The sequence below is a fragment of the Chiloscyllium plagiosum genome, chromosome 27 (genome assembly GCF_004010195.1).
Source record: "Chiloscyllium plagiosum isolate BGI_BamShark_2017 chromosome 27, ASM401019v2, whole genome shotgun sequence".
Lineage (NCBI taxonomy): Eukaryota > Metazoa > Chordata > Chondrichthyes > Orectolobiformes > Hemiscylliidae > Chiloscyllium > Chiloscyllium plagiosum.
Window position 1 is genome coordinate 9,266,352 of NC_057736.1, and position 27,469 is coordinate 9,293,820.

Consider the following 27,469-nt stretch of genomic DNA (forward strand, 5'->3'; position numbering starts at 1 on the left):
CAGAACTGGTCCCTGCGGAACTCCACTTGTAACTGGGCTCCAGGCTGAATATTTACCATCTACCACCACTCTCTGACTTCGACCGGTTAGCCAGTTTTCTATCCAACTGGCCAAATTTCCCTCTATCCCATGCCTCCTGACTTTCCGCATAAGCCTACCATGGGGAACCTTATCAAATGCCTTACTAAAATCCATGTACACTACATCCACTGCTCTACCCTCATCCACATGCTTGGCCATCTACAAGATGCACTGCACTAACTCACCAAGGCTCCTTTAGCAACAGCTGCCAAATCTGCAACTTCTACGACCTAGTAGGACAAGAGTAGCAGAAGCATGGGAACACTACCACCTGCAAGCAGTCCACTAAATCACACATCATCCTGACTTGAAATTACGTTAGTGTTCCTTCACCATTTCTTAAAATCCTAGAACTCCCTCTCTAGCAGATGCCCTTACATGCCAGGGACTGCTGCAATTCAACTAAGTAGTTCACTGTACCTTCTGAAGGCAATTAGGGATAGACAATAAATGCCTAGCCAACGTGCCCAAATTCTGTGAATAAGAGAAAGTAGCAGCATGGTGAAATATCCAGATTGTATCCTATTCACATTGCCCAGTTAAACCTCTTGGTCACAGATTACACGAAATGTTGATGATGAAAAACACAGGTATTGAAAGTTAGAGGTTGTGTCTTGTGTTATTCATATGTCCAATACCTAATTGTTAACCTAAATCTCAAAGTTATTGTCTTACCATAGGCTGACATTAGTTGCTTTCTCACTGAGATTGTGAATGGAACTCAACACAGCAATAATTGGCAAACAGAGTCACCCCTAAAAAAACCCTAATCTCTCATGTGTTTAATTTTTACTCAACCAACCCCACCCTATTATCAGTAGTATTATAGAAGTGAGGAAATCTGGTGACATACATACAAATGTCCTGAGGAGAGGCAAGAGTAGATACTGGGACGAAGAAATAGTTTTCAATTAAATGCGGCATCATACAGTTTTGCCAGCCAAATTTGGAATGTTGGATCTGTATCTGACTAAGGGTCACAGAATGGCCTTTGCAAGCATTATGATATGACGATACATTCAGAAACAAAAATGTTCAAAATGAAGTTTATCTGAAAAGTTTTGATAACATGCTGTTTACAAGATGGATACACTGCATATAACATATACAATTAATTGAAAATATAGAAAAATCTTTGAAAAATGTTTTGTCAAAAAAGCTTTAAAATCACCTGTGCTTCAAAATGGACACGTACTTCTTTAACTACAGATTTCATTTGTTAACATGACACTTGCCAAAATGGAAATATATTTTTCTGTTGGAACATGAGCACATTTACATCCATTCATGATACAAAAGAAAGACAGATTTTCTCCAATAACCTTTAATTTTTGGGCCCTAACTTTTTACTGTTATTGATAATAAAATAACATCAAGGCTTTGCACCCCCTCAACAAATATTCTAAAGGCAATCAAAATGAATTTAAAAGATCCTTAAATAGAAGTCAAATTCCCAATATTGTTTTAGCCACTGAAAACAGTTCCAGTAACATAATGCATGGTTCATATAAATAAATTATTCCAACAAAAGTTTTAAAAATAGGTCACCTATCAAGACAAAAAGAAATCAATTGCTGAGCCCTTGAGGAGACCCACATTTTCTGAAGAGTAAAAACCCAATTTCCCTTCAGCCTACATCAGTGATAAACTAAATCAGCAAATACTGGTGTAAAACAAAACTGGAAATTCATGGGCTGGATTGAGGCCAAGATTGGAGGTGGGTGAGAGTGAGAATTATTCTCGCTGACCAGAGTCCCTTTCAGCTATTTTTGCAGAAGTAGGGTAATGGGATAAGCCAGCAGGTCTGACTTCCCAATGACCTCCCATGAAGGCTGACACAATTTGGTGAGAGCCACCTGTGACCAATAAAGAGAAACAGAGTGTTGGACATTTTAGCTGCCTGAAGATAAACTCCTGGCAGCCCAATTGGGGAAACCACCAATCCTGGCAGGGTTAAAGGGCCCTGAGTGCGATAGTAAACCACCCTGAAGAGGGACTCCGGTTCCCCCACACCTAAATCCACACTTGTAGGCTGACCACCAGATCCATTTTCTAATTTGAAATATAAAATAGTTGGCGGGAGAACACCCTCTCTCACTTAGCATCACAGCCTAAGACACCTCTCAAAAAATGTTATGATCCTATGTATTGACTATACTTCCGCCTTCAACACCATAATTTAAAACAAACTAATCTCTAAACTCTGATACCTAGGTCACAGCTTCCCCCTTCTATAAGTGGATGGATGTAAGTTTGCTCACTAAGCTGGAAGGTTTGTTTTCGGATGTTTCATTACCATACTAAGTAACATCTTCAGTGAGCCTCCAAATGAAGCACTGGTTGTGTAGCCCATTTTCTATTTATATGTTTGAGTTTCCTTGGTTGGTGACATCATTTCCTGTGGTAACATCATTTCGTATGGTGATGTCATTTCCTCCTCTTTTTCTCAGGAGGTGGCGACTATGAACAAACACATTGACATCCCATTTACCACCCCCAAGAAAAAGAACATGGAAGGTTATTTTGGCTCTAACTTTTAGTTAGTTTGATTTGACATTCCCAGACGCTAAATGGAAAACTTGCAGGTTTAACATTGAGATACTAATTAGATGCAATTTTCACAGAGAAGTATATGACAGCTTGTTATATCCATTTTCAGTAAATAAACAAAAATTCTGATGTTCTGCATCCACAGTATTTTCTTTCTAGTTTAGTGAGATCAACCAGCGTCAGAGCAAGAATCTGACGTGGACTGAGGGAAGAAACACTAGAGGGTGCCACTGAAAAATATTATATTACAAGTTTTGTTCCCTCTTGCCTGATTTCATTTCCTCCCCATATTTGTTTGTTTTTAATAAATTACACTACAGTGTCAGGAATTAAAAATCCTTTGAAACTTCAGTAAAATGAAACAGTATGCCTTGCTGAAGATGAGGATTGAGTCGACAGCAGCAACAACCCAAAGCGGAACCAAAAGTTTCGAAGTTCCAAGTAAGCGATCAGTTCTAAAGTAAACGACCGAGTCCTCGACTCTTTTGTTGCATCGATGGGCTCGGGCGATGAGCTCCGTTTCTCGCTGCACGATCTGATCTTCATCTGCCTCGGGCTGGCCACTTTTCTCTTCGATCTGGGGACTGATGTCTGGGTGGTGGCCTCTTTCTTCGAGGCAGGAGATTATTTCTGGGCTGGTGCCGTGTTACTTGTGGTGCTGTTTTGCTCAGTGGTCGTTCAGATGTTCAGCTGGTGCTGGTTTGCCGGGGATCGAGAGCAGTTGAAGAGCCTTTCCAATTCGGGACTCCTTCCGCCCTTCAAGACCACGGTCGGGGATGGTGCCCTGCGGCTATTACACGGACTGCAGCTGGGATTCCTGGTCAGGTCAGTAGTGGATAGGACGGAGAAACCTCATGACAGAGCAGATATGGTTGCTACTTAGAGCAGCAGTAAAATGTTGCAAAAAAGATGAAGGAGAAAGAAAGAAAAAAAAAGCTGAACAACGGTGAAATACGAACAGGACAGGGAGAAAACGAGATATGGTGAAAGACAGGATTTGATAAGCAGAAAGAGGGGAGCAAGTGGCTGGGGTGGATGGAAGATTTGAGACCCACTGAAGGACATCCGGCTGTCCCGCTCAGGAGGACCGAGAAGAATTGGGTGGCCACAAATTTGTTCTAGTCCCTGGCGAGTTCCCTGCTCTGGCAAGCTGTAACCAATAGTCTTTGTAAGATTTCCATTATCTTTGATGCAGCAGCAGCTGGAGGGCACTTCTGTCAGCTCCCCATGGGGCTGGAATACTGAGACACTGTTTCAGCCACAGTGAATGTGACATCCCTGGATGTTTACACCTGAGGAGTCCTGTGGTATACCTGGCAGCCACAAGAGGTGTGTCATGGTGTATCTGAACAAGTTCCTTAAAATAATCCTAATTGCCATTTTGGGGGTCTCTTGCAGGGTAATGCAGTGCTACTCTGTCAGAACTCCTGGGTGCAAGTCTTACCTGCTGCAAAGGTGTGTCATAGCAACTGTGTCCATATGACATAGGAGCAGAATTAGGCCATTTGGCCCATTGTGTCTGCTCTGCTATTCAATCATGGTCGATATGTTTCTCAACCCTATTCTCCTGATTCTCCCTATAACCCCTGACTCCTTAATAATCACAAACCAATCTATCTCTTTCTTAAATACACCAGAAAACTTGGTCTCCACAGATTCACCACTGTCTGGCTGAAGAAATTCCTTCATTATGAGGAGGTGGCTCAAGTCCTTGTCTGTCCTACTGGTGTTAACATCTTCTCCACGTATACTCTATCCAGGCCTCTCAGTGTTTTGTAAGTTTCAGTGAGATCCTCCCCTCATCCTCCTAAACTCATCAAGTTCATACCCAGAGTCCTCAACCACTCTTCATGACAAAGCCATTATTCCCAAGGTCATTCTTGTAAACTTCCTTGGAACCCTTTCCAAGGCCCTATTCTTCCTTAGATATGGGACCCAATATTCTAAATTCAGTCTGACCAGAGCCTGATACAGTTTCAATTGCATCTTTTATTCTCGCCCTCTCAAAATGAATTCTAACACTGCATTTGCTTCCCAACTGCCAACTGAACCTGCATGTTAGCCTGAAGAGAATCCTGAACTTGGACTCCTAAGTCCCTTTGTCCTTCAGATTTCCAATGTCTTTCCCCATTTAGAAAATAGTTTATGCCTCTATTCTTCCCGCCAAAGTGCATAACCTCACATTTTCCCACATTGTATTCCATCTGCCGCTGCTTTGCCCATTCTCCTTTCTTGGCCAACTCCTTCTGCAGCCTTTTTGCTTAATCAACAAGACCTGTTCTTCCACCTATTTTTGTGTCATCTGCAAACGTAGCAACAAGGCCCTGAGTTCCTTCATCCGGATGATTAATATATAATGTGAACAGTTCTGGACCCAATACTGACCTTGAATAGTCATCAGCTGCCATCCTGAAAAGACCCCTTTATATCCACTCTCAGTCTTCAGCCAGTCAGCCAATCCTCTACCCATTCCCTAACATCATGGGCTCTTATCTTATTTAGCAGTCTCCTGTCAAAGGCATTCTGGAATTCCAAATAGATCACATCCACATGCATTATCTAACTTGCTCGTTACCTTGTCAAATAAGTCTAACTGATTTGTCAGGTGTGACTTTGATTTGATTTGATTTATTGTAGTCACATGTACCTAAGTACAGTGAAAAGTTTTGTTTTGTGAGCAGTGCAGGCAGATCATAGCAAACAAGGACATACAGATCATAGTGTACTTAGACAGAGTGAAGCATACAAGGTTACACTGCACAGGAGCTGTGCCAAGCAAGATCAACATTAACAAGGTCTACATTATGTGAAGTTAGGGAGGTCCATTCATTAGTCTAATAACAGCAAGAAGCTGTTCATGAATCAGTAGGTGTGTATGTTCAAGCTTCTGTATCTTCTGCCTGACAGAAGAAGTTGGAAGAGAGCATTGCTAGGATGGGAGGTGTTTTTGATGATAGTGGCAGCCTTTCCGCGGCAACAAGAAGTGTAAATAGAACATAAAACATGACAACGCAGTACAGGCCCTTCGATATTGCGCTGACCTGTGAAATCAATCTGAAGTCATAGAACTTAGAAAAGTACAGCACTGAACAGGCCCTTTGGCCCACGAAGTTGTGCCGAGCATTAATCCTAATGTAAAATAAAATGACTTATCCTACACACCCCTCAATTCACTGTTATCCATGTGCATGTCCAGCAGTCGCTTAAATGTCCCTAATGACTCTGCTTCTACCACCACCGCTGGCAACGCATTCCGTGCATTCAGAACTTTCTGCGTAATGAACCTTCCTCTGACATCCCCTCGATACCTTTCACCTAACATCTTAAAACTATGACCCCTCATGCCAGTCAATCCTGCCCTGGGGATAAGTCTTTGGCTACTGACTCTATCCATGCCTCTCATTACTTTGTATACCTCGATCAGGTCACTTCTCTTCCTCCTTCTCTCCAAAGAGAAAAGTCCCAGTTTAGTCAATGTCTCTTCATAAGACAAGCCCTCCAGTCCAGGAAGCATTCTGGTAAACCTTCTTTGCATCCTTTCCAAAGCCTCTGTATCTTTCCTATAGTAGGGCGACCAGAACTGGACACAAAATTCCAAGTGTGGCCTCACCAGGGACTTGTAGAGCTGTAGCAAAACTGCACGGCTCTGAAACTCAATCCCCCTGTTAATGAAAGCCAAAACACCATATGCTTTCTTAACATACCTATCCGCTTGGGTGGCAACTTTGAGGGATCTGTGTACTTGAACACCAAAATCCCTCTGTTTCTCCACACTGCCAAGAATCTTGTCTTTAATCCTGTATTCAGCATTCGAGTTCGACCTTCCAAAATGCATCACTTTGCATTTATCTAGGTTGAACTCCATTTGCCATTTCTCAGCCCGGCTCTGCATCCTGTCTATGTTGTGCTGCAGCCTGCAATATCCCTCGATACTATCAATGGCATCTCCAATATTTGTGTCATCTGCAAATTTACTAACCCACCCCTCAACCTCCTCATCCAAGTCATTTATAAAAACTACAAAGCAGAGCCCAAGAACAGAGCCCTGTGGGACCCCACTCAACACTGACATCCAAGCAGAATACTTTCCGTCTACAACCACTCTGCCTTCTGTCAGCCAACCAATTCTGAATCCAGATAGACAAATCTCCCTGTATCCTATACTTCCTGACTTTATGAATGAGCCTACCATGGGGAACCTTATCAAATCTGAAACTTTATTGCTGGAACAGCACAGCAGGTCAGGCAGCATCTAGGGAACAGAAGATTCGACGTTTCGGGCACATGCCCTTCTTGCTGAAGTTCATATACACCACATCCACTGCTTGACCTTCGTCGACCTGTCTTGTCACTTCTCGAAGAAGTCAATAAGATTTGTAAGGCATGACCTGCTGCCCACAAAGCCATGCTGACTGCCTTTAATCACGCTATGCTTTTCCAAATAGTCATAAATCCTATCCCTCAGAATTCTTTCTAAAACTTTGCTGACCATAGTCCATCTAACCTACACTATTCCATTTTCATCCATATGTTTATCCAATGACCATTTCAATGCCCTGAAAGTTGGCGAGTCTACTATTGTCACAGGCAGGCTGTTCCATGCCCATACTACTGTCTGAGTAAAGAAACTACCTCTGACATCTGTCCTATATCTATCACCCCTCAATTTAAAGCTATGTCCCATTGTGCTAGCCATTACATCCGAGGAAAAAAGCTCCCACTGTCCACCCTATCGAACCCTCTGATTATCTTAAATGTCTCAATTAAACACCTCTCAAAGCTTATCAATGTTCCTCTGTAACCTACAGCATTCTTCAGCACTATCCACAACTCTACTGACCTTAGTGTCATCTGCAAATTTACTAATCCATCCTTATACTCCCTCATCCAGGTCATTTATAAAGATGATAAACAGCAGTGGCCCCAAAACAGATCCTTGCGGTACACCACTAGTAACTGAACTCCAGGATGAACATTTCCCATCAACCACCACTCTTTGTCTTCTTTCAGCTAGTCAATTTCTTAACCAAACTGTTAAATTACCCTCAATCCTATGCCTCCGTATTTTGTGCAGTAGCTACCGGGGGGATCCTTATCAAACGCCTTACTGAAATCCATATATACCACATCAACTGCTTTACCCTCATCCACCTGTTTGGTCATCTTCTCAAAGAAGTGAAGTCCTTGGATGGGAGTTGGCTTCCCTGATGGTCTAAGTTGTGCATACAACTTTCTGTGGTTTCTTACAGTCCTGGGCAGAGCAGTTGCTGTGCCAAGCTGTTATGCATCCAGATAGAATGCTTTCCATGGTGCATTTGTAAAAGTAAAAGACCTCCCCTTGATGAAACCAATCTGATTCAGCTCTGTTTTACCACGCACTTCCAAGTACTCCACAATCTCATCCTTAATAATTGACTCTCAAATCTTGCCGACGACTGAGGTCAGTCTAATTGGTGTATGATTTTTCCATTTTCTGCCTCCCACCCTTCTTAAGAGGTCTTACAATAGCCGTTTTCCAGTCCTCTGAGAACCTGTCTGCCTCCAGTGGTTCCTGAAAAATTATCACCAATGTCTCTCTAATTTCTTCAGCTGTCTCCTTCAGAATGCTGGGGTGTAGTCCACCTAGTCTAGGTGATTTATCCAGCTTCAAACCGTTAAGCTTTCCCAGTACCTTCTCCTTAGTGATGGTCATGACACTCACCTCTGTCCAGACTCTGTTGAAATTCTAGTATGCTAGTGATGTTTTCCACTGTAAAGTCTGTTGCAAAGTACCCATTCAGTTTCTCTGCCATTTCTTTGTGTCTCATTACTACTTCTCCAGCAGTCCAATGCCCACTCTTGCCTCTTTCTTATCTTTTATATTATATGCTTTTTCTTTTGCTTTTATGCCATCCCTGACTTCCCTTTTCAACTATGGTTGCCTCTTCCTCCCCTTAGTACATTTCTTCTTTCTGAGATGAATTTCTGCTGTGTCTCCTGAATTACCTCCCGAAACTCCTGCCTTTGCTGCTCCACCGTCTTCCCTCTAGGTTCTTCTTCCAATCAATTCTAGCCAGCTCCTCATTCATGACTTTATAGTTACCTTTACTCAACTGTAAAACCGTTACATCTGATCCCAGTTTCTCCCTCTCAAACTGCAGGGTGAATTCTATTATATTATGGTTCCTAGAGGCTCCTTCAACTTAATTTCTTTGATCAAGTCTGCCTCATTCCATGTCACCAAATCCAGAATTGCCTGTTTCTTAGTCGGCTGTATCACAAGCTGCTCCAAGAAAACATTTGCAGACATTCCACAAATTCCTTTTCTAGGCATCCACTTGTGATCTCATTTTGCCAGTCCACCTGCATATTGAAGTCAACTATGATTATTGTATTAGTAAATTTCTTTTGCACCTTTTCTACCTTGTGATTTATTTTCTTCCCCACATCATGACTATTGCTAGAGGGTCTGGGCAAAAAATCATATCAAGCTCTTTTTCATTGCAGTTCCTCAACACTACCGACAGAGATTCAATTACTTCTGACCCAACACTTGCTTCTGTCTGTCAATTTAATTTAATTTCTTACTAACAAGGCAACCCTCCCACCTTTACCTATCCTTTTGATTGGATGCGTATACTCAGATATTTTGTTCCCTACCCTGATCCGCTTGAAGCCATGTCTCTGTAATACCCGAACATGGTACCTGCCAACTTTAATCTATGCTATAAACTCATTTACCTTATTTCATATACTGCATGCATTTAAATACAACACCCTCATTCTTGCATTCAGTGCACCCCTTCTCATAGTTGTCCACTCATCTGCCGTGTCAGAAGTTAGCCTCCTGACCCTTTCTGTACTTTATGTCCTGTTACTTGTTCTGGAAATTTTAATAATCTGTCTTGAGCCCTCACCTCCTTTCAACTCATTTACAACTTTGTGACCACCTTATTTAGCCTTTCTACTGGAATCCTGGTCCAGATGCAACCTGTCCATTGTTGTCCTAATACTATTGCCAGTGCCCCATGAACTGGAACCCCTCTTTCCCACTCCACTCCAATCTTTTTTTAATTGTGTTCTTAATTCCTGATGTTCCCCAAACAGGACCCCTTGCCTACTCTTGCTTATGTTGTTAGTGCCAACATGAACTGCAACAACTGGATCCTGCCCCTTCCACACATATATCCCTTCAAGCCAACTCACAATATCCCTTACCTTGGCCCAAGGTAGGCAACGCACCATGTGAAACTCTCAATCCTGCTTATAAAGGATGCTATCTGCACCTCTAATTATAGAATTCCCTGCCATTACTACTGTTCTTTTTGCAACCCCATGCTTGCATGGCCTCCTGTACCATAGGGCAGTGGTCAGTTAGCCTATCTGCCCTACAGTCCTTTGCCTCATCCACACAGTGAACAAGTACTTCATACCTGTTGGACAAGATCAAGAACTGAGGCTCCTCCAATGCTAAATTCAGGATCCCTCTATCTGCCTCATTTATAGTTGCACCCTCACTCACATCTCTGACCACTGGTCAAATTTGTAGTACTTAACCTACAGGGTGTGACTGCCTCCTGAAACACAGTGCCCAATTATCTCTTCCCCTGCCTGATATGTCACAGGTCGAAGCTCAGACTCATGCACATCAGTGCTAAGCTGGACTTACCAAGCAACCAACACTTGCTAAATGTGTGATCACTATGAACTACGATAGATCCACCATGCAAGTACTTACCAACCAATCGGTGTCAGCATCCCAGTCGTGGCATGTACTTCCGCTTCTGGAAGTTGTGCCTTGCATGGGTCTTGGAGGCTTGAGTAGCAGAAAAGAAAATTAAGAAGGATTACTGTTTGAAACCTTCCACTTTGAGCCAACTTTTGGTCATCTTATCTAATACCTTCTTGTGTAGCTCAGTGTTATACTTTGGTTTAGTATGTTCCTGCAAAGTTGTTGTGAAATGTTACACATTTATAAGACACCTTTAATGTATTAAGTTATTGTTCTTGTTAAGTAGTTTTCGTACAAAATATGGTCAGTACCTGGGACAGATTTATTGGTACAGGTGAATGTACAGAAATCATATACAAAATAGTTTAATGCTGTGATAAGGAAATGTAGGCTTTGAGATCGATGCCTCATGATGGGCAGAATTGCTTTTGTCATCCATAGCAGTCTTCAAGTGTACAAAACAGAAGGTACAAGATCCACCATAGTGTTACTTTATGAATTACACTTTGTTCCATCAGGTATATAACAGCACTGGAGGTGGGGTTCCGAATGCACAAAGAAAGGGACACTGTGGGTCTGCAATATATTATTTACCTGATCAATGATATCAGCATGCTACGACTCTTCGAGAGTATTTTTGAAAGTGCTCCTCAACTCACACTGATGCTGTATATCATGATGTTGAAGAACCAAATGAAGCTTCACCAGTGTAAGTGTTAACTACTGTCGTAAGTAGGTCACAATGTCATCCAATCACAGTATCATGAAACAAAGTTATAAAAAGAAGGCAAATGTGTATGAACAAGAACAACAGACAGTCCGACGCCCCTCCCCCAAGTCCCTCCTCCCTACCTTTTATCTTAGCCTGCTGGACAAACTTTCCCCATTCCTGAAGAAGGGCTTATGCCCGAAACGTCGATTCTCCTGTTCCCTGGATGCTGCCTGACCTGCTGCGCTTTTCCAGCAACACATTTCCAGCTCTGATCTCCAGCATCTGCAGACCTCACTTTCTCCCCAGTGTAATCATATGCAAAACAAAGATCACATCAACAACATGATGTTATGCAAATAAATTTAAGGTTATAAATTATTCTAAAAAGCAGCTTAGTATAAATGCACCTTTTAATACTAGTTTGATTCAGCAAGTTTCATCCACTCAGGTATTCAAGAAAGCCAGCAGAGGAAATAGAGCTGATAGAAAGCTTTAATAAACCATTTTGTTCAACGAGGAACTCCATTCTAATGTCAAGGCAGTTGTATACATTATAAAGCAAAAACTATAAAAGCAGCTTTAGCTGAGAAGGAAACTAATATCTCTTTACCATGAATTTGGAGCTGAGGAGGGCGATAAACTTCTGTTTGAGACGTGCATATATCATCTTGTGTTTCACAATATATAATGTGTTTTTATACACAAGAAGAAAGATGTTAGTGAGGGCACAAATGGAAAAATCTCACTGACTTATTTATTAATTATTGGTTATTAATTGCACAGTTGGCAAATAATCAAGTTTTCTTTATTTTCCAATGACTTCTCAATATCAAGTTTAGAGACATAGAGCTATTCAGTATAGTTACAGACTCTTCGGTCCAACTTGTCCATGCCAATCAAGTATCCTAAAAAATCTAATCCCATTTGCCAGCATTTGGCCAGGATCCCTCTAAATCCTTCCTATCTGTATACCCATCCAGATGCCTTTTAATTGATTTAATTGTACCAGCCTTCACCACTTCCTCTGGCAGCGCATTCCATACACGCATTAGCCTTTGTGTGAAAAAGTTGCTCCTTAGGTCCCTTTTAAAACATTCTTCTCTTCCTTTAAACCTATGCCTTCTGGTTTTGAACTCTCTACCCTGGCGAGAGGACCTTGGCTATTCACGCTTTCTATGCCCCTAATGATTTTACAAACTTCTATAAGATCCCCACAGCCTCCGACACTCCAGGGAAAATAGTCACAGCCGATTCAGCTTCTCCCAAACCCTCGACCCTTTGCAACATGCTTGTAAATCATTTCTGAACCCTTTCAAGTTTCATAACATTCTTTCTATAGGAGAAAGACTAGAATTGCATACAATAAAGTGACCTTTCCAATATCCTGTACAGCCACAGCATGACCTCGTAACTCCTGTATTCAATGCACAGACAATAAAGACAAACATACCAAATGCCTTCTTCACTATCCTCTCTACCCATGACTACTTTGAAGGAATAATGAATCTGCATTCCATGGTCTCTTTGTTCAGCAATACTCCCCAGGACCTTACCATTAAGTTTATAAGTCTTGCCCTGATTTGCCTTTCCAAAATACAGCACCTCATATTTATCTAAACTAAACTCCATCTGCCAATCCTCGGCCCTCTGGCCCATCTGATCAAGATCCCGTTGTATTCCGAGATAACCTTCTTCACTGTCCATTACACCTCCAATTTTGATGTTATCTTACTCTCTATACCTCTTATTTTCTCATCCAAATCATTTATATAAATGACAAAAAGCAGTGGACCCAGCACCGATCCTTGTGGCAGAATGCTGTCACAGGCCTCCAGTCTGAAAAGCAACTCTCCACCACTACCCATTGTCTCCTACCTTCAAGCCAGTTTTGTATCCAAATGACTAGTTCTTCCTGTATTCTGTGATCTAACCTTACTAACCAGTCTATCATGTGGAACCTTGCTGAAAGCCGTACTGAAGTCCTTGTAGATCATGTCCATTGCTCTACCTTCATCAATCCTCTTTGTTATTTCTCCAAAAATCTCAATCAAGTTAGTGAAACAAGATCTTCCATTCACAAAACCATGTTGACTGTCTCTAGTTAGTCCTTGCCTTTCCAAATACATGTAAATCTTGTCCCTCAGGATCTCTTCGAACAGTTGCCCACAACTGATGTCAGGCTCACTAGTCAATAGTTCCCTGGCTTTCTTTATCACTTTTCTTTTTTAAAGTTGAAACAATAGAAGCAGCCTGAAAGGGTGGGGTCAAACTCCCACAAAACCAGGAATTTTTGTTTTAGCTTTCAGCAATTGCAGGGGTATGGAAGCTGTTATTCCTCTCTCCATTATAGGTAAAAGCTGGGGTTCTCGTCGTGCTGCTAGAATTGCATGTGAAAATATTTATTTTACTGAATTTGCCTTTGCCCAGGATATGTTTATGTGACCTTACTGTATTCGAACAGTTAATTAGTAGTAGTTAATATTATATATATTATTATATCATATATATTATTTTGTTAAGCATTTCAGTAGCTACAGTTAAGCTAATTCTTTTATTTTTATTTTGTCTTTTTTTTAACTATAGTGTAAAAATAAATTATATTTTGCTTAAAGTGAAATAGCTTGACCAACTGAATTGCATCTGGAATGCAACACCTTACACTTTAAAATAAGAACAGGTTAGGATCTAGGCTATCTTAATGTATTTTTAGCGGGTGGACGCTAGGAAATTGTTTCCGTTAGGCGAGGATACTAGGACCCGTGGACACAGCCTTAGAATTAGAGGGGGTAAATTCAGAACAGAAATGTGGAGACATTTCTTCAGCCAGAGAGTGGTGGGCCTGTGGAATTCATTGCCACAGAGTGCAGTGGAGGCTGGGACGCTAAATGTCTTCAAGGCAGAAATTGATAAATTCCTGATGTCACAAGGAATTAAGGGCTACGGGGAGAATGCGGGTAAGTGGAGTTGAAATGCCCATCAGCCATGATTGAATGGTGGAGTGGACTCGATGGGCCGAATGGCCTTACTTCTACTCCTATGTCTTATGGTCTTATGGTATTATGGGTTTGATCTGCTCCATAACACCAGCAATTTCTGTTTTGTTTCTCATTAGGCCAGAGGCAAGCACATTGCAGTAGATCTGCAGTCATATGTAGAACAGTGGATTTCCTGCCCCTGGTGAACCAAATGTATTTTTACAATAATGGTCATATGGTTGCCATTGGATTACATTGTATTCAACCTTCACCATGGTGAGATTTGAACCCTTGTTCCCACAACATTAACCTAGACTTGGAGGTTATTAGGCCACCACCTCCCCATTAGGGAGTAGTTGTGGGATTTGAATTCATGTCTCCAGAATAGTAGTCCAGGAACATGGATTCTAATCCAGTAACATAACTATGTTACCATTTCTGCTTTGATCAGATTTCCAATTAGCCACTTACTATGGCTGACGACAGTACAACAGTTGGGAAGATTTCAAGATTCCACAGTTAAATAGAAATTTTGTCGTGCAGTGGTAGTATCCCTACCTGTAAAACTAGGAAGTCTAGGTTCAAGACCCACCTGTTCTAGAGGTGTATGACACAATCTCTGAGCAGAAAATGTGTTGCTGGAAAAGCGCAGCAGGTCAGGCAGCATCCAAGGAGCAGGAGAATCGACGTTTCGGGCGTTCCTGAAGAAGGGCTCATGCCCGAAATGTCAATTCTCCTGCTCCTTGGATGCTGCCTGACCTGCTGCGCTTTTCCAGCAACACATTTTCAGCTCTGATCTCCAGCATCTGCTGTCCTCACTTTCTCCTACAATCTCTGAGCAGGTTGTTTAGAAACTATCTTAAATAGAGATATTACTCTTTATATATTTTATTTCATGATACTGACTGTGTAAGTGGAGGAATCACATTCCATTTGAAGGAGGTCAGCTAACTAAATTATATGATAACTCTAAATTTTCAAATGCCCCTTGCATAAAAATACATACTTCTGACAGCAGCTGTTCAACACAGATTTGTTTTGATAAACAAAATACAGACAAAGCTATTTAAAAATAGCTATAAGTTAGTTTTTCTAGAGAACAGCACCACGAGTGCATTCCCACAGTTTTCATAACTATTTCATAAAGTGTCTCTTTCCCTCGTTTTACCACTTCACACAATTATCGATGTTACTGTTCCAGGAGCTTGGTTTTTGTTACAAGTGATGATCCTTCAGACAGAATCCAGAATTAGTTTAGACAGGGTGATATTTTAACTCACTGGTAACGCATTGACTTAAACAGTTAAAATTGGGTCCAATGTTTCAAGACGCTATTTGAGTATGGAGTATCATCCCATCGCTGTTTAACTTCCAAAGTTGGACAGCTATTGCAGGTTGCATTAAGAAACAGTCATTTTCTTTGCAAAAAAATACATCAGTCCTCATTTTGTTAATGATTCTTGGACTGAATGTTAAGATTTTGTTGTCCTGCAGCTGCATTTATTTAATTAAATGATACACAAAGCTTTCCAAGAAAAGTCACTGGGTCATGGTTCCCTGGCTAATTTCACCTCTTCACCTCCACCTTTCAGCATCAAGAAACAAATTATTAGGTTAAAAATAAGTGATAATTTTGGCCTTGTATAATTTTGCTCTTGCTCGATTTGAAATGAAGATGCTTTCTGTATCTTTGTGATATTTGTAACTTCAGTAAATATACAGCATTTTAAGGGCCAGTAAAATAGTATTTGGAAATGGCAACTTACAGTGAAACTGCACAATAGTAGTTTAATTGGACATAGTATTTTGTTGTAATTGCCAAATATTTTATAAATTACTGTCTTGTTAAATGAGCCTAATCCCCTTAAAGGTGTTATTGTGTGAATCAACGTATGGCAGGTTTTCCTGACATAATGACACAAAGATGAATTTCTGCTACTCAATAAATTGCTTAAGCAACCAATAATGTGGTACAAAGTTAAAAATCACACAACATCAGGTTAAAGTCCAACAGGTTTAATTGGAAGCACACTAGCTTTCAGAGTGTCGCTCCTTCATCAGGTGGTAGTCCTGAAGGAGCGATGCTCCGAAAGCTAGTGTGCTTCCAATTAAACCTGTTGGACATTAACCTGGTGTTGTGTGATTTTTAACTTTGTACACCCCAGTCCAACACCGGCATCTCCAAATAATGTGGTAAACCTTCTTATCATTGTCCTCACACTGTTCCAATTTCCACAGGTTTCTCCATTGTGGCGTCTTTCCTTTCCATTGCCTGGGCCATCCTGGACTTTCACAAATCCCTGCGCAGCTCGCTCTCTGACAAAATGCATCTTAAATTCAAGTCTGCGCTGATTTATTTTATCTTTAACCTGCTACTCATCTGTCCTAGGATTTGTAGCATCGCCCTGTTTGCAACCATATTCAAACACTATGTCCTCTTGCACTTTGCTCTTATATGCCTGCCAATGTTTATTTGGACTTGCCAGCAAGGCACGGACTTTATGAACAACATTCCTGAAGAAGTTTTCTACAGGGGTGCAGTAGCTGTGATCTTGTATTTCACCTGGCTTAACGTTGCTGCGGGAAAAACGATCATCAGACAGATTATTTATCACTCGTTCTTGGCTGTGGATTGTGGGATTTTAGTTGGATTTTGGTGGATCTATAGAGATCCAGTTTTAACTGCCTCCTACACACTCCCACTCCTTATTGCAATATCATCATCATATTTTCTTGGAGTGATTGTAAAGTGCACTTATTACAAGTATCTTCATCCTACACTCACAGCAGACTTGCTAACAACTGATGAAACAGACATTCAACAAGAGGTTGGATTCCGATCCATTTGTGAGAGCAGACCTTTGATAAACAAGAGAATGCAAATTCTATCCAAATGTTTTTACTTTTCTAAACCTGAGGGAAACAGACGCCGCTCAAATATGGAGGAAACTAAAGTCTAAGGGTCCAGTATTCTGTTGAATGTCAATTTATGTAAAAGTTTTTTTCTCCGCCATTAAATTTCATGTCTCATATATTTCAGGTCAAAATGCACTAAGGAGAATGCGCACAATAAGAGCAGGTCATTCTTCAAATAATTTTTGTTCCAACTTTCTCCCCTCTTGCCAATCTCAGGTTACGTAATGGGTGTTATTAAACTAATGTGCTTAAACTCAGCATCTCGGAATGGAGATGCCAACCATGAGTCAATGAAGGGGAGTATCTCTATGATTACTCAAGGTGGTGTTAATTCTTCCTCATCTATTGAGTTATGTAGAAATTATAATGGAATTAGGTCATTGGGCCAAATTGTATGAGCAATAAGTTAAAACCGATGTTTTTGTCCTGTTCCCATGTCTGTTTCCTTTTGTTCAACCATAATCTGCCTGAAGTGTTGACATTATGTAATTGCTGCTTTTCAAATGTCTACCTACTGACCGGATTACCAATCACAACAGCTTATCAATAACGTTGGGCAGGTTCTTTTTTTACTCAAAATTATTCACTATACCTATTTTACTATCATTGACAAATTTGGACACTACTTGCACTAGCATTATGTATATAATATTGATACAGAAACTAACAGAAATAACTCTGGAACAGAAATCTTTGGGGCATAGTTATCTGCTGTCACTCCCTCAAAGAAATAAAACAGCTTTGAACTTCTAATTTATTTTCTGCTTCCAACTATTTTACAATGCAAGAAGTTATAGTTCCCCTAATTCTGTGCCCCTTAATCATGTCCAGTATTATCTAGTTTGTTAAATTTTCAAAGACTTTCTGGATGTCTTAAACTTACATTTGTCCTGCAATCCTGTTCAGTTACTTCTTTGTTGTTCCCAGGTTAGATTTTTGAGTTAGCTGAGCTCAGCTGGAGCAGTAGTGAGAACATCCAAATTGGCCTCAGGAGTTCTGGCTGAATTTTCCCACAATATATGTCATTTATTGTAAGCTTGTATAACAGAAAGAAAATTAGATTGAATTTTACTGCCTTCACCTACTCAAAATGAATAAAATACAGTCAAAAACAAACAAGTTTCAAAACTTCTTTATGTATATCATGGTGCAGCAGAGAAATTTACATAATTTATCATTACAAATACAGAGATTGAATTGTATAATCAATCACAAAGTTAGGCAACTGAAATGGAAGATATTAAGGCTTCTCGGGATGGATCCGAATGAAAGCCATGAGAGTGGGAAAATTCAAGGCTTAATGCCCTGCTTATGTCAGCTCAGTTGATTGTTGCCAGGGACTAATGAGCAGCACAATAACTGGCTGTGACACTATAGGTTTAGAGATGAAAAATTGGTGCAAGGAGGGAGTTGTTTTCATTGATTGCTACAGTTCTCTGCCTGTTGAGGTTAGGGGAACCAATTTAGGCTATGATGTTACAATAGTCATGATCGAGGTTCACACAAGAAATACAGCAACTTGAGTGAGGTACAGACAGTGCTTATAGCAGAATACAGCATTTAATGAATGCCGAACAGAGGAGATTGAACAGGAAAAGATTATGAGCTCTTTGTGCAAGTTGTTGTTATTGTATATCTTATCTGGAGAATGCAACAAATATTTGGTATGACTGAAAACGTTATCAGCCAGTTTACATATGACAAGTGAAGCATTAATATATAACCAAATGTATTATGTGCAAATAGAGATAAAGTGTGAGGATGGGAATATTTCCTTTGGGCAAATGATATATGGCAAACAATACACTTCTAAAGAATGCATTTATGACTATACTGTATACCTAAATGCAGATGAAATCCCATCCTCCCAAAAAGGCCACTTATAGTGGTTATATGCAGTTAGATATTTGACAACGTGTATGTGCCAGCTCAAATGCAGAGATTGAAATGTTTTAGAGTTACATTAGTTTAAAACTTTATCAATTTCTCAGGGTAAATGTAAGTATTAAAATTAACAGTAATTCTGATTTAGTTAGTTTGAACTGCTTATAATTCATTATTTGTGAAAGAAATGCAAAGTATTGAGTGTTTAATCTGGATTGACTGTAAATATATCAGCTGTCCCTGAAGGCTGCATCTTCATTTGTACTTGGTACCTCAACAGGTCAGCTGTTCTTATTTTCACGTATGTATTTGCATATGAGACTGAATAGAAACAACAGTTTTTAACTTATCTGCTGGAACTGTAGATAACGCTTTCTTCATTATTATGCTCCTAACTTAGTTTCCTTCCAATGCTATACTGTACCTGATGCAACTTAAATTCCTTTTTTTTTTAATTAAAAACTTGTTTCCACTGACTGAATCCTAACAATCCAGTCTGGGATTAATAATGACTTGATATTCAACAAAAATGTTATCATTTTAAATTCCTCTCCTTTGAACACTGCTTACTACATGTTAACTACATTGAAAGACTTCTCAGCACTTTGGAACTTGATACTTGCTTCATTCTCAAATGAGTTCCCAGCACAGACTGAAAGCTAGAACAAACCCTCTTAGATTCTCTGAATAGTTCTCTATGAACTCTGGGCGACTTCCTATTACTTGAAATATTGTAGTTTTATTTATTTTAAAAAGCTAATTGTTCACTCCAAACACACAGACAAACCCAAACTTGCAATAAATGATACTAAAATGCATATAGATTATATATAAATCACACAGTTTCATCACACCTTTCCCAAAGAAGAATTAAAATAAATCCAAAAGAGGTATCAAAGTGTTCTGACCACTAATTCTATAACATTCCAACAATAAGATGTTGGAATTAAATATACAATGAGTCGGACAGTAATCATTTTTATACATTACACAAACTTTGTTATGTGCGCTCGCAATAACTCATGACATTCCCCTTTCTGAGAAGGTCAAAGGATTGTGGTCTGTATAAATGGAAGTTTCTTCCATATTGTTACCAATGTAAACTTTAAGATAATGTAGAACTAATGTAAAACCTAATGTCTCTTTATCCACAGTCAAATATTTCTGTTCATTTGTGTTCAGTTTGTTTTTGAAAATAACTGACAGGTCGTTCAATTCTCACTGCATCATCTTACAGCGAAACAGCTCCTTATCAATATTACTGGCATCAATAGCTAGTTTAATTTGTTTTGCATAATTTGGCACAGCTGACACTGATGCTGTTGTAAGTAGAGCTTTCAACTTCGTAAAGACAATTTGAACTGTTACATTCATTCAAATATTTTGCTTTTTTTTGACAAGTTTATTTAAAGGTGCACCATCAACAATAATGTTCAGAACAAATATGCAATACAATCCACTCATGCTATACAATTTAAAATATAATGTTTGGTCTTAGGAAAAATAGCCTGTACTTTTACTTCTTTTAGTGATATTTGCCCCACAATATGGCCCCAATAAGTTACCTGAGACTTGGCTTTTGCATTCTGACCCAAATTTATAACCAACTTGGCTTATAGCACTTGATTGAACAATTACGTCAAATGATATACAGAACAACCTCGATTATTGGAACATCATGGGCAGGTAGTATTTTGTTCAGATAATCAAATGTTCGGATAACTGATCTGATAGCCATGAGGTGTGGGTGTGAGACCAGGTTGCAGTTCCCCCGGTGGCCAGTGGTGTCATGCGTTCCCCTTGCTACAGGCACACCACGGCCCCAAATACGGCTTCTCTCGCTTGGTAAGTTCTCTTATTTAAGCTTTTATTTAATATGTAGCTATTATTTTACAACAGAGGATCTTGTTTCAAATAGAGTATCATACTTCAAGTAAGACTTCAATGTAAGATGGAGCAGGAGATTTTTACGCCCTCAGGTCTCAGCCGTTGTTGTTGTCACAGTTTACCCAAGCATCGGGACCTTGAGATCTTGTTCAGATAATCCGAAATTTGGATAATCAAGGTTCGGATAACCAAGGTTGCTCTGTAAATGCTTTTCTCTGGTTTGTTTATAAATTTGGGTCAGAATGCAAAACCAAATTGTTGATATAAACAGTACAGTTAAATCCTTTAATTACTTTATTGGTCAAGTATTGAAACATTGTTGGTGCACTTTTCATTCCAAATGGCATGTTTTTGCACTAACAAAGTCCATCCGATGTCACGAAAGCCAATATTTCTTTAGATTGATCCGTTAATAAATTTGTCAATTTGACTTTAGAAAGTCAACTTCTTTGACCAGCTGTGCATGTCCATTCTGTTTATACAATCCTCCAGTCTTGATATAGGACATGAGCCCATTTTCATTGCCATGTTGACTTTATGATAATACAATACCTTTGTAACCCATCCAACTTTGGTTTCATTATGAGTTCTAGCTACTTTGACTCCATTCTATAATGTCTTATCCCACCTGAGCAAATCTCCTCACACCGAGACTATATTGGTGTTGCTTTATAGGTAACGTATCCTCCACATTAAAGAATGAATCAATCTTCCTTGATTGATTGATTTATATTTCTGTACGGAACTTTGTTAGTCACTTTAATAATTTTCTGGAAGATAAGTCATTATAATCTCCACCCTTTTAAGCATCTCTGGGTTTTTCATTCTTATTGTTGGAGTGTTAACTTTTGAAATTTCCCTTTAAGATTTAATTCTCCGATTGTTCTGGTATTTCTATTTCATTTCTTACTTCCTTCACTAATGTAAGTACACTTTTCTCCTGACCATCATCCCTATCATAATATCTTTTCAGCACGTTAACATGACACATTTGTTGGCTCTTTCTTCTGTTTTGTGCGCTCACTACATAATTTACATTCAAGAGTGTGGTGCTGGAAAAGCACAGCAAGTCAGACAGCATCCAAGGTGCAGGAGATTTGACATTCTGGGCAAAAGGCTTTCATCAGAATTCTCCAGCACCACACTCTCAACTCTGCAGCATCTGCAGTCCTCATTTTCGCCTACATAATTTACATTATTGAGTTCCTTCTCAATTTGTTAAGGTCCAGTGAACCTTGCTTTTAATGATTTCCCAGAGTCTGGCAACAATAATAATACCTTACCTTCTGCAACAAAAGTTATAATTTTGGACTTTTTGTCTGCTTTAGTTTTCATTATTTGTTGGGTTCTTTCACATGTCTTCTAGTCAACTTGCAAACATTCATCAATTTCTCTTTAAGACTTAGATTGAAAGAGTTAGATTTTTCTGAATTTTGTTTATTAATTTTATTTAATGGGCCTCTTACCTCATGTCCATATGTCAAAAGGACTAAATCCTGTGAACTCATTAGGAACATCCCTAATAGCACATTTTAACAAAGGAATTCTTTCCTCTCAATCATTCAAATGTAAACACAAGTTTCAAAATCTGATACCATCTTTTCAAAGTTAAAAATTACACATCAGGTTATAACCTGGTGTTATGTGATTTTTAAGTTCGTCCATACCAGTCCAACACCAGTTCCAGCATCATGACCATCTTTTGGTACAGCTTGAGATTGTAGGTAATAAGCAGATGATATAAGTTGTTTGATTCCAAAACTAGTTATTAATTCTTCAAACTGAGACATAAAATTTTAACCCAGGTCAGATTGTATTTCTATGGATAATCTGCATTTCAATAAATAAAAAAAAAGTTTTCCACTACAGCTTTTACAGTATTTCTTACTAAATGCTTTGCTTCAGGAAATCGAGGAAACATTGACTCATTAGAGTTATGAAATGACAATGGTTCTCATTCCTGATTTTAGGTTGAGTTTTATACAACCTATTTAGACCCTGCTAAATGGTTCTTCAAAAGCTGGTACTGGATTTGGAAGAATGCAAGTTAAACCAACTTTCATGTACATGGGTTTCCTCAAACTTTCCAGAACTTTCTCCTGGTCTCTGGAACTGCCCAGACACCATTAGCCACGCGGCTGCTCCTTCCATGACTGCCGGGGCGAATGATGACGTCACTTCCGCCCCTGCTGCATGGCCTGCAGCCACTGCCGACCACACCACCTCCGCGATCGCTGTCCACTCAACGAACTCCACAACTGCCAGGAAGATTGCTGCTACCCCGACCGCTAGATTCATCCCCCTGCCCCAGCACAGACATGATACCTACCTTGCATGTCACTTCCAACCCCAGTTGCTGCTGCAGCAGCCACTTTCGCCCCTAAAGACATCACTCACCTAGACATGAAAGGCTCTATCACCGACATCACTTCAGCCACCAGTGATGTCACCCGCCAAGAACCAAACCAAAATGTTGCCCGCTTCACTCGTGACGTCACTTCCTCCCCTGTGGACGCCGCTATTAGCCTGTCTGCCCCCTTTGTGAGCATCACTTCCATTGATGATGTCACTCCTGACCCTATAATCACACCCACTCAAGGAATTGTCTCCGTCTCCAGCTCCAATCCAGGTCCTAGCTGCCAGCCCTGTCGTGTGTTCACCATTCCCCCAGACCTCCCCTTCACTGAGAATGAACGTTTAGTCCTCAGTAAAGGCCTCACCCTTCATTTCAAACTGCCACTGTGACATCGACCTCCTCAACCTGTCCACCCCCTTCACCCACTCCAACCTCATGCCCTCAGAATGCGCAGCCCTCCACTCCAACCCCAACCTCACCATCAAACCCGCAAACAAGGGGGGGGGGGCGCAGTAGTAGTGTGGCGCACTGACCTCTACACTGCTGAAGCCAGGCGCCAACTCACAGACACCTCCTCCTACTGCCCCCTTGATCATGACTTCACCTCCCATCACCAAACCATCATCTTCCAGACAAGCTCATCACCACTAGGGATCTCCCATCCACAGCCTCCAACTTCATTGTCCGTGAACCCCACACTGCCCAATTCGACCTCCTTCCTAAGATTCACAAACCTGACTGCCCTGGTCGACTCACCGAACTCATCTCTTTCTACCTTGACATCATTCTATCCCACTTAGTCCAGGAACTGCCCACCTATGTTTGTGACACCACCCACGCCCTTCACCTCCTCCAAGATTTTCACTTCCCTGGCCCTCAATGCCTCATCTTTACTGTGGATATCTAGTCCCTGTACACATCAATCTGTCACGATGAAGGTGTCCAAGCCCTCCGTTTCTTCCTCTCATGCCATCCCAACCAGTACCTTTCCACTGACACCCTCATCTGCCTGGCTGAACTGGTCCTCACCCTCAACAACCTCTCCTTCCAATCCTCCCACTTCCTCCAAATCAAAGAGGTAGCCATGGGCACCCGCATGGGACCCAGCTATGCCTTCCTATTTGTCGGGTATGTGGAACAGTCCATCTTCTGTAGTTACACTGGCACCATCCCCGACCTGTTCCTCCGCTACATCGATGCTGTATCGGCACCGCCTTGTGCTCTCATGAGGAGGTTGAACAGTTCATAAACTTTACCAAACCCTTCCACCTCAACCTCAAATTCACCTGGACCATCTCGGACAGCTCCCTCCCCCTTCCTGGACCTCTCCAGCTCCATCTCCGGCGACCGACTAACCACAGACATCTACTACAAGTCCACCGACTCCCACAGCTACCTAGAGTACACCTCCTCCCACCCTACCTCTGTAAAAATGTACCTCTTATTCCCAATTCCTCTACTTCCGCCACACCTGTTCCAGGATGACCAATTCAACCCGAGACCATACCAAATGGCCTCCTTCCAAGATTGCAACTTACTTTCCCACGTGGATGACGATGCCCTCCAATGCATCTCCTCCACTTCGTGCACCACTGCCCTTGAACCCCACTCCTCCATACACAAAGACAGAATCCCCCCCCCCCGACCTCACCTTCCACCCCACCAACATCCACATACATCGCATCGTCTTCCACCATTTCTGCCACCTCCAAATGGACCCCACCACCAAAGATATATTTCCCTCCCCACTCCTTTCAGCATTCTGGACAGACCACTCCCTCTGTGACTCTCTTGTCAGGTCCATGCACCTCCACCAGTCCACACTCCACTCCTGGCACTTTTCCCTGCCACCACAGGAGTTGCAAAACCTGTGCCCATATTACTCCCCTCACCTCTGTCTAAGGCCCCAAGGGATCCTTCCACATCCATCAGAAATTACCTGTACCTCCACTATTGTCATCTACTGCATACGTTGCATCTGGTGTGGTCTCCTCTAGATCGGGAAGACAGGACACCTTGCAGATCGTTTCAGAGAACATTTCTGGGACATCCGCACCCACCAACCCCACCGCCCCATGGCTGAACATTTCAACTCCCCCTCCCACTCCATTAAGGACATGTAGGTCCTGGTCCACCTCCACTGCCAAACAGTTACCACCCAACACCTGAAGAAGGAACGCCTCATATTCCCCCCCTCCCATTTATCTCTCAGCACCCAGCCCACAAGCCTCATTCCTGATGAAGGGCTTATGCCCGAAATGTCAATTCTCCTGCTTTGCGGATGCTGCCCATCCTGCTGTGCTTTCCCAGCAACGCACTCTCGACTCTGATCTCTAGCATCTGCCATCCTCACTTTTTCCAGGTTTAATTGAAAGTTTGGGTTTCGGTATGACACAACACATAAATTGCCTTGCTTTTTGCCAGACATGCTATGTAATCCTGATCAATAAAAATGTCTTAATATTTTAGCCTGTTTTCTTAATCTGCAAATTACCTGCCATTGAAATTTCATGAGTCACTTGTAAAATCACATTACAATACTCAGATGGAAGTATTACTTGATGGACCACAACCCCAAAGGATCCTTCCACATCCATCAGAAATTTACCTGCATCCCCACCAATGTACTGCATCCATTGCACCCTATTTGGTCTCCTCTACAGATGTGCTGGTCAGGTGGACTGTTCCACAAATCCGCCATACTGTACTCTTTCTCCCTTTTTGTATATTCTCAGAAAGCATGTTCTGTTTCTACCCCTTCTACTATTTTAGTACCTATTATCTCATTTTCCAAAGTCCTCAGACTGTTTCTCCAGTTGGTCTACCATTTAACTTCCAGCAATTTGATTTGGTATGTCCACGCTTATTACAATGAAGCGTGTCCATTTATGGATGTAGGTTTGCTTGCTGAGCTGGAAGGTTCATTTTCAGACATTTTGTCACCATACTAGGCAATATCGTCAGTGAGCCTCCGAATGAAGCACTGGTAGTGTAGCCTGCTTTCTGTTTATATGTTTGGGTTTCCTTGGGCTGGTGATGTTATTTCCTATGGTGATGTCATTTCCTGTACTTTTTCTCAGGGGGTGGTAAATGGGATCCAAGTCAATGTGTTTGTTGATAGAGTTCCGGTTGGAATGCCATGCTTCTAGGAATTCTCGTGCTACAAATCTTCTCAAAACCCGCTAACAGCTATGGGCGAAATGTCTGAAAATGAACCTTCCAGCTCAGTGAACAAACCTACAACCAGAAATGGACATGGTTCATTGTAATAAGAGTGGAGATACCAAATCAAATTGCTGTTATTGATGATAAAAGCCTTGTGTCTGCCAACAGTGTGATTGGTTCTCAGATAACTGAGCAGCTTGGGACTGAGGACAAGACAGAAATGCTTTTATCTCCACCAACACAAAAACTGTCTCTGTTCTCTGCGGTCAAAACCCACTTTAAAGTTGAAGTAAACAGTTCCTCTTTTCTTCAGCAGTTGTTGTAAGCTGTGACTTTTAACTCCTAAGTCAGAGACTTTTAATAAGTAAATCAGTCACCTGGTGTCTCCTACAAACTGGTGAAAGCATTGGAAGTCAGACAACTGAAAAGCATTGACCAGCATTAAAAGCATTTCAGCATTACAGTTGTGCTGAGGGAGGATATTCCCGGAAATACATCCGGGGAAGTTATTTGGGTGGAACTGAGAAATAAGAAAGGGATGATAACCTTATTGGGATTGTATTATAGACCCCCTAATAATCAGAGGGAAATTGAGAAACAAATTTGTAAGGAGATCTCAACTATCTGTAAGAAAAATAGGGTGTTTATGGTAGAGGATTTTAACTTTCCAAACATAGATTAGGACTGCCATAGTGTTAAGGGTTTAGATGGAGAGGAATTTCATAAGTGTGTACAAGACAATTTTCTGATTCAGTATGTGGATGTACCTGCCAGAGAAGGTGCAAAACTTGACCTACCCTTGGGAAATAAGGCAGGGCAGGTGACTGAGGTGTCAGTGGGGGAGCACGTTGGGGGTCAGCGATCATAATTCGATTAGATTTAAAATAATGATGGAAAACGATAGACCAGATCTAAAAGTTGAAGTTTTAAATTGGAGAAAGGCCAATTTTGACGGTATTAGACAAGAACTTTTGAAAGCTGATTGGGGGCAGATGTTCGCAGGTAAAAGGACAGCTGGAAAATGGGGAGCCTTCAGAAACGAGATAATGAGAATCCAGATAAAGTATATTCCTGTTAGGGTGAAAGGAAAGGCTGGTAGGTATAGGGAATGCTGGATGACTAAAGAAATTGAGGGTTTGGTTAAGAAAAAGAAGGAAGCATATGTAAGGTATAGATAGGATAGATCGAGTGAATCCTCATAAGAGTATAAAGGAAGTAGGAGTATACTTAAG

At 41.0% G+C, this 27,469-nt stretch overlaps 1 protein-coding gene and 1 long non-coding RNA gene across 5 annotated transcripts in view; one reads left to right on the plus strand and one right to left on the minus strand.

The window, feature by feature from the left end:
• Window positions 1-2,877: 2,877 nt before the first annotated feature.
• Window positions 2,878-27,469, plus strand: part of LOC122563519 (XK-related protein 8-like) — a 34,191-nt gene continuing 9,599 nt past the window's right edge. The window contains exons 1-3 of one of the 3 annotated variants that reach the window (XM_043717344.1): window positions 2,878-3,456; window positions 10,861-11,051; window positions 16,268-23,488. In XM_043717344.1, the coding sequence (XP_043573279.1) occupies window positions 3,128-3,456; window positions 10,861-11,051; window positions 16,268-16,989 (1,242 nt within the window). In that variant the 5' untranslated portion in view covers window positions 2,878-3,127 and the 3' untranslated portion in view covers window positions 16,990-23,488. Of the gene's footprint in view, window positions 3,457-10,860; window positions 11,052-16,267; window positions 23,489-27,469 lie in introns of those variants that run through there. The other 2 variants (XM_043717345.1, XM_043717346.1) reach the window with 2 other exon arrangements.
• Window positions 3,396-11,236, minus strand: LOC122563523. Of its 2 annotated transcripts, none has more exons than XR_006315624.1 (3): window positions 11,195-11,236; window positions 10,349-10,426; window positions 3,396-3,482 (listed from the first exon to the last, which is right to left on the minus strand). It is a non-coding gene; the product is annotated as an uncharacterized LOC122563523 (long non-coding RNA). The 2 variants fall into 2 exon arrangements; XR_006315623.1 differs by having other exon boundaries at window positions 3,420-3,506.